This window comes from Orbicella faveolata, unplaced genomic scaffold, assembly GCF_042242905.1.
Source record: "Orbicella faveolata isolate gen_17 unplaced genomic scaffold, um_ofav_v1 contig_47, whole genome shotgun sequence".
Taxonomy (NCBI): Eukaryota; Metazoa; Cnidaria; class Anthozoa; order Scleractinia; family Merulinidae; genus Orbicella; species Orbicella faveolata.
In genome coordinates, this window is record NW_028301577.1 from 5,290,795 (window position 1) to 5,300,753 (window position 9,959).

The 9,959-nt window shown below is 38.4% G+C and overlaps 1 protein-coding gene across 1 annotated transcript; it reads right to left on the minus strand.

Moving 5' to 3' along the window:
- Positions 1-1,813: 1,813 nt before the first annotated feature.
- Positions 1,814-7,993, minus strand: LOC110047245 (eukaryotic translation initiation factor 3 subunit E). Its single transcript, XM_020752990.2, has 13 exons — positions 7,867-7,993; positions 7,642-7,701; positions 7,285-7,342; positions 6,745-6,862; positions 6,054-6,096; positions 5,592-5,696; positions 5,347-5,475; positions 4,634-4,758; positions 4,024-4,243; positions 3,689-3,798; positions 3,139-3,241; positions 2,895-3,035; positions 1,814-2,382 (listed from the first exon to the last, which is right to left on the minus strand). Exons 1-13 carry the CDS (start codon positions 7,954-7,956, stop codon positions 2,338-2,340), a joined length of 1,347 nt encoding a protein of 448 aa, XP_020608649.2. The 5' UTR covers positions 7,957-7,993; the 3' UTR covers positions 1,814-2,337.
- Between the last annotated feature and the right edge of the window lie 1,966 nt (positions 7,994-9,959).

Below are 9,959 nucleotides of genomic sequence, written 5' to 3' on the forward strand. Positions count from 1 at the left end.
GTATTGAAAAAAATCTTTCACAAAAAGAAATATTTCATTTTGTTTTCAATACCTGTAGATGTTTAATTTCGCCGTGTGAGAAATTAGAGCCACGATTACTTCAAGAGAAGAACACGTAACATATAATTTAAGCGGATTTTGCTTTTTGCGCGCGTCACAACGGAAACGTGACCGAAACTTTACACCGCGCGATAAAGCCTCTGGTAGCCTGAGCAAGAGGTACGCAGATTGTGTAAGGAATGGGTCAACAGGTTGCTATGGGCAACCAGTTTTAGCGTTTTTCCCTCAGTTCTTCGTTTTCCAATAACTCTTTTTGTTGGCACACAACCCTGCAATCTACATGTGTCAATGTGACGATCACAATTCTTTTCAACTCGAAGGGAAACCACCTAAGGATATAGTTTTCTTGCAGGTTTGATAAATAAGTGTCAATTACACCAGGGAGAAGTGTCAACCACAAGGAAAACAAAATCATTTGGTGAATATGAACAATATTTCAGGAATTTCTCCAGAGCTGAATACTAGCAATCTGTATGTGACAAAGCTGTTGGCGGCGACACCTTAAGGAAAAAAAATACACGGGTTCCATGCAGTGGAGCCAATGAAATTCCAAGAGGAATTAAAAGTGAAATACAAAATGAACTAATAGCCTCACAAAAGGTATTCCATACATCATTTTGTCGGGCGCGACTTGCTCAGAAGCAGGATGCAAGAATTGTATTTCGTTCTACGAACTGTGTGCTTAGTGTCGGCGTTATTTCTCTGGATTTGCTGTTGTCCTTTTATTGATCCTTTTACATCAACTGTTGTTTAACGGTTCGTGTTGTTCGATGGTTACCTCGAGGACTGCTGTTATTTTGCGATGCTTGCGGTTTGAGTTGGTGAGTACCCAGCAATTAAGACGTCAGTCTATTGATTATATACGCTCATCTTTAACAGGGGCGAATTTTTTCCTTTGTACATGTGAACTAAATATCAGGAACATCGACCAGGTGCCTATATACAAGCAACACAAGCAAGGTTGAAGCCACTAAATGTAACTATTACATGTACAGTAGCGAGAATTGAATGGTGGTGGAACAAGATACTTGATGTTTTTCAAAGAATCGATAGGGGATTCAAGAGTACTTCAACACAACAGGTGAAAAGTAACTTTCGGCTCTCCTGAGTACATGGCCAGGCGGTCATGAAATATTCACGGTGATGAAACTGGTATCTCTCGCTTTCCGCGTCGATCACATACAATATTTGAGGAAAAAGACAAGGTTGAGCAAAAATCTCAAGGCAAGCGAAGTTCAAAACGTTTCGACTCGGAAAGAGGAGCTTAAAGCGTCTTGCAAAACACCAATGTACAGATGTAACAAAGTGAAAGATCTCTACACCGATGGCTAGTAACATTTTCAAAGAACGCCACTGCTTATTTCTTTTTACGGTTGAATTAGAGAACGTAAGAAGTAAAGCAGAGTCAATTTAAAGAAAACATTACTAAGCTACTAAAAACTATATTCTGTACATATAGTAAACAAACCTGGACAGATCAATGGAAAAATGAAATGCCACGGTCATCACACACTGACCATGCGCAGAACACACCAATCATTACCTCCCAGGAATTTGTTTTCAGTCTTACTCTCTAATCCAGTCTCGCCAGGAATCGGGCTAAAGGGGAACTGACGTCTAAATTTTGGCAGAGACGATATCTTGAACTATGTGCTATATTTTGATATCGATATAGCCACAGCTTTACAACTGAGCTTTTTCTAAGTAGTATCTAAAGAAATAACTGTAGTGTTGAAACAAAAAAAGCAGTTCATTCTAGCATGGAATTTTCTATGTTTATTTATTTTCTATTTTTTGGTATTTTACTTTGATACGTGCCTTTCAGGCGCTAAGTTTCCAGTAAAGTTGGGACAGATTCCACTCATCAATAAATATGAACGGCATCGAGAAACAGTAGGATATTTTTATAAATTATTCCAGAACGTTTGTAGTTTAGCTAGAATGCTACAGTTCACTCAATTTTAGGACAAGTAGTCTAAGTGGCAGGTACAGATACAAGCGGGCGTTATTTGCTGTCAGTTAGCATTACATCGTGTTTTGGAGTAGCTGTTGTTTGTCTCTTGACCTCAACAATAAGAATTCCCCAACAAAGTGAAGGAGCGCACAATGCGAGGAAAAACGAGAAAGAGGGTTGTATAACGAAAGAAAAATATTATGCCTCATGTTCTATTTTCCCTCGCAGTTCATGAACGTTTAAATTCTTGTTTGCATTCCACTATCCATACCTGCCACACACACTAATTTACAGATAAAGATGTTGAATTTCCAGACTAAGTTTCAATGCTTGAAGAATCCTGACGGGTCATATGCATCCCACGCACCCTGAACAGAAGAAAAACAATACATCTCTGTCACGTATTTAAGGATTTCTACATCTGCATCTACATCTACACTTAGTTAAGTCGGTAAAAATCGTGAAACAGTATGTACTTCATAATAATTTGGTTTATTTTCTAAACATTTGCGCTTGCGATATGCTGACATACGAACATCACAACGTGAAAGTACCATTCAGTAGCTTATATTTGAATGGTCATACACTAGGGTTTCGTCCACAGACTTAGAATTGAGAACCACCCCAAAATAAAGAGTACCACATGAAAGTACTTTTCAGTAGCTTCCATTTGAATGGTCATACACTATGGGTTCATCTAAAAACAACAAAAATTAGAACCACCATGTGCACCAAAATAAAGAGTACCACATGAAAGTACTTCTCAGTAGCTTCCATTTGAATGGTCATACGCTATGGGTTCATCTACAAACAACAAAATTAGAACAACCTTGTACAGCAAAATATAATAGTTCAGAAAGCACCACTCAAGCGCTCTTACCCCGTCATATCCTAACTTGTCAACGTTGAGTTTCTTTTCAATGTTACGAGCCAGCTCCTGAGTGCGAGACATCATTCCCTTGGTTTTTTCAATCACTTGCTGGTAAACTGAAGGAGCCTGGGTTCCCATGACCACGTGACCCTAAAACAGAAAGAAGGTCGTTTACATAGATCTGAACCTGAAAACTGCATGTTAACAACTACCGGTAAGTCACTTATGTTTGGACACTTTGAAAACTTCTTACCAACTTAGAGTCAATCTTGGCATCCAATCTGGCATTCCTGATTAAATTAACAATCCATCTCTCAGCTTCCTCAGGAGTCATATTCAACTTTTCGGCGAGCATGCTGATAAGAGTAGAAAATAAAATCAAAGTGTCACCATTTAACACCTGAACTATGGGAGGGAGGGGTTTAGCAAACTACAGTGTGCTAAGGCAGCTGTTTAGTTTACTTTTAATACCTGTTGTGTCACACCACTCGAACCAAAAAAAATAACAATCTGCACAGATGAGATGAGAAAGGTTTTTTATGACAGAGTCATCTGTTTATTTGAACATCAATGAAATGGAATATTAAAGACAAGAGTGATAAAAACAAAAGGCCTAATAATTATGTTCAGCACAGTATCTTTCAGCACAAAAGAAACAAATGTAAAACCAGATGACCAGAAAGCAAAGAGAAGTTCTGTGTTTCATAAGACTGTGCAAATTACTGGATCGGAAGTTATTTTCTCAAGTTGCTAGGTGAGTGTGCCCCCTCCTCATGGGTACCACAGCTAGCAATGCAACTTACTTTATACTGATGCACTGATGTATTCTGCAGAATGTTTCAAATATAAACAGTCTGGCATTCTCAATGAAATCATCCAAACAAGCCACAAGGAAAAAGTCGTTCAGCAAAACCTGCAACGGAATTGTGATTTCATAATGTTAAGTACTCCGGAATTTACGGTCACTGTGTCGACTAAACACATTCTATCATGTAATTTGATCATCTTTATAATTTTCAGATACAGGAGAAAATTTCTTGTCCAGTTAATTGTAGCAATGCTTAAAAAATCTTGCACATACTCTATATACAGTACCGGTAAATGTGATTTATGTAAAAAGCTTGCCCAAAGCACTTACTGTTTCGCATTCTCGCAGCTTTTGCTGAGCACCATCAAAGTCAAAATTGACATAGAGACACTCCAAAAACTCTGTGATTGGATCCTTGTATGTGTACGACTCTTGTTGAATCACTTTCACAAGATCCTTTAGGACTGTCCGTCGACGTTTGTTGGTGATGACAGCTGTGGTCAAGTATCTTAGAATGTGAGGGCATGTGGTTTGGATTGCATTAAGATACCTACGAAAGAATAACTGACAATATAAAAGAAGTCCTCTGAAATATGGATGCACATCAATTAGAACATGCTATCTACTGATCAATTAAAAAGCTAGGTCTAATTATATGTCTCTTAAATCTTGAGTTTTATGTCTTTGATCTTGTCTTCCCTAGCTTATAACGCTGACTGTGATCATAGTTGTATGTTGCTATACATGTAGCACTACATGTAGTCAACTTTTCAGCTGTTCTGAGCTAATGAAAAGGTCACAAAACCCAAGTGGTAAAATCAAGAAGCACACTTTGAAAAATTCAAACATTCCTACATATTCCTGTAGTAGTAATCAAGCTTAAGCATGTTTACAGTACAGTTTGATGAACTGGACATTTAAGAATGAACTACACACTTACTGAGGTTGATAAAGAAACAGATCAATGATTAAGTCTCTCCCTTTTGGATGATTAAAGAACACAAACAGACTCCAGTGAATCAACCAGGTTCTCTCCTGTAACAGCTGAAGTGTTCCAGCTTGGTTCTAAAGTTTAAAAGGCAATCAGGACAGAAAAAACAGTTTCAAAAGCAATTTACTTATTAAAAATATTGTAACTGCATGTCCAAATCCATTACAGAATAAATGTTGTTTATTTAGTGACTAATTTTAACAAAGCCAGCCAGATTGAGATTCATCTTAGATCCCATGACTGGGAGATTTTGCAACCTTCATGAACAGTAGCATGTAGCACCGTGTCACCATTCAAGGTTCTCCATTTGACACTACATGAAGGCTTTCACTAAAGTACTCATTAAAGTATTCACTAATTATATAAAAGTACTCACTAAAGGTGTGTACTAACAACAAAATGGTGATATTTTCAGATTTATACACAAACATGAATCAAGTCTGTTTGCATTTTGAATGGCCAATTCCCTCTACGAGATGTGCCTGCAGGGAATCATAGTAGCTGTATTAATCAAAACAAAAATGCAGTCCAAGATGATGAATACAAGTACCATGATTCCCTGCAGATGTATCTCATAGGACAAACTGGCTCTTGATCTTTGTAAATTTCTTAATGTGTTTATATAAAGAAGCAACATTGTGACAAGAACTGACAAAACTCACATTACTCTCAATGACATCCTTGAGTCTGTTAAGATCTTCCAGTGCAGTTTCCCAGTTCTGCATGAGGATTTCAGATCCTAGTTTTCCCCAAAGAGCATTCAAAGTATTTCTATCATCATTACCAGGAACCTGTGCGAAGACAAAATATCACTGACTTGACAAGACTCCATATTGGCACAATTGTATGTATAAAAACTTGAAAAATGAAGAGATAAAATGAGGAATGTTTAAGATGTACAACTCACAAGCACACGATAAAAGTACAAATACTCTGCGGCACCAGAGTAGTTTCCACACTCATATTGAAATTTTGCATATTTGTACAGTGTGTCCAACATTTCTGGCTTGATCTGCAAATAAACAAACAAAGAGAAACTTGTTTACACTCATGAACTCTATAGCTATAATAATCGCTATATAATTATTCTTACTGGAAAAATAGTCATACATGTTATGATGTACATACAGTACAGTTTGGGCATCACCATGTTAAGAAAATAATTATTGTCTTTTTTTTTCATGTCACTTTCACTGGAATGAATCAAGCACAATTCTAACAATAAATGCTGCTTGCTGCTCTGACACAGTTTTCTCTTAACTATTGGAAAGTTTATTGAGATTTACCACAACTTAGAAAATATTTTATTATTTAGATGTTAACCACTCATGGGAATAAAAGCATTAATTGAAAGTTGAAACAAGCATACCCCATGGTTCATTTCAAGGTAATCAAATAGCTGTCTTCCATCCCTACAAAAATAACATTAAGATACAAGATTCATTAGTGCAGTGCAATTAGCCCCACATCCTTATCATACAATCATGTAGCTAAGGTAACATGATTTCTTGCTGACATGATTAAATAAAGTCTTTCACTTTCATGATTAGAGCTACAAATTACAAGTATGTCTGAATAATGTTTGACACTGTTTATGTACATTCAATGCAAGGAATAGTGGTTAACAGTGTAGTAGATTTAAGAATCCAGATTTCTGTCACAAGTAAAGCCCTAACCGTGGCCCTCATCTGTATTTTAAGGCAACTTTGGGTGTGTTTCTTTGGGATGATCCGCATCAGGATCACTCGGATCATGGTGCATCAAAAGAACCAGTGAGTCCAGTCTCCGCCCAGGATTTACTGGTTTCTATCGTATCGGGTGAGGGAAAGGGGGGGGGGGGGGGGGGGTGAGGGAAATGGGAGGAGGGGGGAGATCATCTGGATGGGGGAGGAGCCTATCACTGACTAGCATCTAAACCAAGAGAATTGAACAGGAACACTCCTAGTCACTTAACGTAACAAAACCCAAACTTTATTGTTGCTAGTGATGGATGATTATAATATGCATCCCTGATTTGCAGTGTAAACCACATCTAAGACTTGATATTTAACTCATTTTACCTTATTGTCTGTATCTGATTGTTAAACTCTGGATCTTCAAAACATTTCACGATAGGTTCTGTTTGAGCCTGTAGGTATTTTAACTGTGTAACAACTTCTGTTCTTTTTTCTACAAGTTCTACAAAGAAAAATAATGATTCTTTTCAACAAAACAATCAACCACAAGATTCACGTTTTTAAAATTCTACTTGGAGATAATTATTTTCTGTCGAAGGAAGAGTGATTATGAGTTACAGTGAGTATGTTGATTTCAGGAAACAACTGTAGTCCTGTTGTCATTTCCATGGTCATGAATTAAGAAGATCATAAAAAGTACAGAGTTACAAAATTACAAAAAGTACAGTATAAGACAAAATTTAATACCTGAAGCCCCAGAGAGGGCATTTGCGTTCTACCAATTCTAAGGACACTCTTTGACAGAACAGCGCTATTTGTGCCTCAACAATATACAACGTGTCCATGTACACATTTCTTATCAGTAACTTACGTTCAAGTTTTATCAAATGCTTGAAAGTCACTTTTTCAGATGAAAACAATTACCTTCTGGAACATCCTGATCTGGATAGAGATTTTTGAACACATCCATGGCAAAATCAACCTAAATTGTGAGCGAAACAACTTATAAACGAGCAAATAAACAGAGGGAGAATGAGTTTAAACATACATTGATACTCTCAGTAAATGATCAACTTATGGCTAAAACATTAAATTTTTGGAATTGGAGATATAAATAAATGTATGGAAATCATTACAGAATTGACCCAATAGCATAAGCTTACGTTTCAGCTCATGTTGTACGCAGCTGATCGATCGATCAGAGGCTTTGATACAATCACTTCCATTCAACGTTCATGACCTTTTACTTTACACACAATTGTCTTGAAATTATGTGCTTACCATATTTGTGTTACTTAGCAGATCGAGTTTTCCTTTAAGCAATTCCTTTTCATCGTAAATCTGAAAAAACGAGGGAAAAACAACAAGAGAATTAAAATTGTCTGCGAAAAATTACGATGCACCAAAGTACGCACAAAACAAAGGTTTAATTCTCAGTCATTTCGAGGAAAGAGCTAACTACAAAATACAAAAAAAGATGAAAAGATAGTTGAAGCAAGTACTTACCTCTTTGACTGAGAGAAATTCCAACAAGGGAAACACTAAATGACGGTCTAAAAAGCAACCCATGCGGGCGGTGAGATCGTGTTCCGCCATTTTGAAAACGTGGTTTTGTGAACTTGATCCCAGACTCCTGCATGATCATCACCAGAGAGGGATTGGGAAAAAAGAAAACGGAAAGACAGGGAAGGAAAGAAGAAATAATTTTAATTAAATTGAATACGGAATTACACTTCGAGTCTCGCAGTTGCTTCGTGGATAAATTAAAAGAAGGACTACTAGACTGCTTCGCTTTAGCCTGTACACGGGCTATTTCGTTTTTCCTTTTTTTCTTTTCCAGGCATTGCTTGAGAACAGTTAATCTTCACGCGCGAGTCTTTCTAAGTTCCTCTGAGGCTGAAGAAGTCTTTATGAACTACCGTTACAAGTGAGAGTACAAACAAAATTTGTCAAACAACAATGATGATAACAACAACAACAATGCTGAGACAGGATAAGTTTAATCAACGCTCACCAACGCTTCCAGTTAGACAACTTGGGGAGGAGACTGCTGCTTCATCATAAAAGATCACTTTTCTGCAATTTATCTCGGAACGGAATATTGTTTAAGGCAGTTCCAGGCAAGCAGCCCAATATTCTGTTTTCGTCACGTTGCCGCAACCCGTATCAAGAATATTCAACAAAACATTTAGCCGACTGCTCTCTATCTAGCATGCAGTGCCGGCCATTTGAGACAATTAGTTCTCTGATTGCGGTAGAACCCAGCGTAAAATAAACAAGAAAGGGGAATAAACATGATAAAATGTCGGTAGACGTCCTTTGAGAGACTTCTGTGCACTTCGAAGCCTTGCGTGATCGCGTGATGAGCCAAATAAGAATGCGTGACCGCTTGATGACCAAAAAATAGGGTGGGCGCGAACTGAGATGATGTAATTGACAGATGGGTCTTTATATTGCAGCACGACAAGCAGTAGTCATCGACTTTTATAACTTAGTCTTCTTTAAAATGCAACTGGGATGCAAGCGCGGTCAAGTTTCGATAAGTTAGCGTGACGGTTCAACTTTAAGAGGATCTATCTTAGTCACGTCATGCAATTCGAACGTGCGCTTGTTGCAATAGCTTCTTGTAAATTGCTTGTACGTGAAGTGTTTGAATTACATTCTCTGAAAAAGAAAATTTAATTAATAGACGTTGGCCTGTTTTGGTCTACATATTTTCAGTCTTCGGTGATTCTCGGATCTGCTGAGTCACTTTGCCTGAATCATGAAGTAATCTATATTTTCGAAATGCTGATGTAACCACGCTATATTTAGAACTCAATATTGCGCAAGCTTCAGATGATAAAAGAGACGAGTAGACATTTTGGATTTTTATTGTTAAATTCTACAAGAATTAGAAGACATCAAGAAGTCTGCTGAGCTGAGGAAGAGTGTACAAGTATTTCAAGATTACGTTAGTCACAATGGTTGTCGTTTTCAGCAAAGAGAAGCCACTATACTGCGGAAACTGTAAGGAGAAATTGGAAACAGCCTGCTTCAGATGTTTGCAATGCGGTGAAATTGTTTCCAGTCCGAAATGCGATCCCAGGGGGTCAAACGAAGATCGAGCTCCTCTATCAAGGCCGTTTGATCATCCTTCTTGTTCAAGAGGTCGACTGGCTTCCCGAGGAAGGGGCTTCCATGCACCGCATTTCGCGTGTCCAAGAGGTGGGTTTTCTCCTCGAGGAAGTTTCGATTCTCGGCATCGACCAAATTTCAGCACAACAGTTCCATTCCCAGGAGCAAATCGTGGCTGTGGGTTCGGTCCTCGAGGATTTGGTGGTTTTCCTCCCGGATGTCCTTTTCCAGCATCATTTGGACCCATGTCGGGACAAGGTGGTATTGAAGATTTCTCACAGATGCATGGCCGTGGCTTCGGTCCCTTTTCTCCTCGGGGATGCGCGGGATTCCCTCGGGGAGTCCCTGGAAGGGGAATGGCTCGCGGGCGGGGCGGGTTTTGCCGAGGTCGAGGGGGCTTCCCACCATTTTCAGGATCTCGAGGTATGGGCTGTGCTGATTGCGATTGCAATCACCTAAGGGTTTTTCCTGAGATGGTTGAG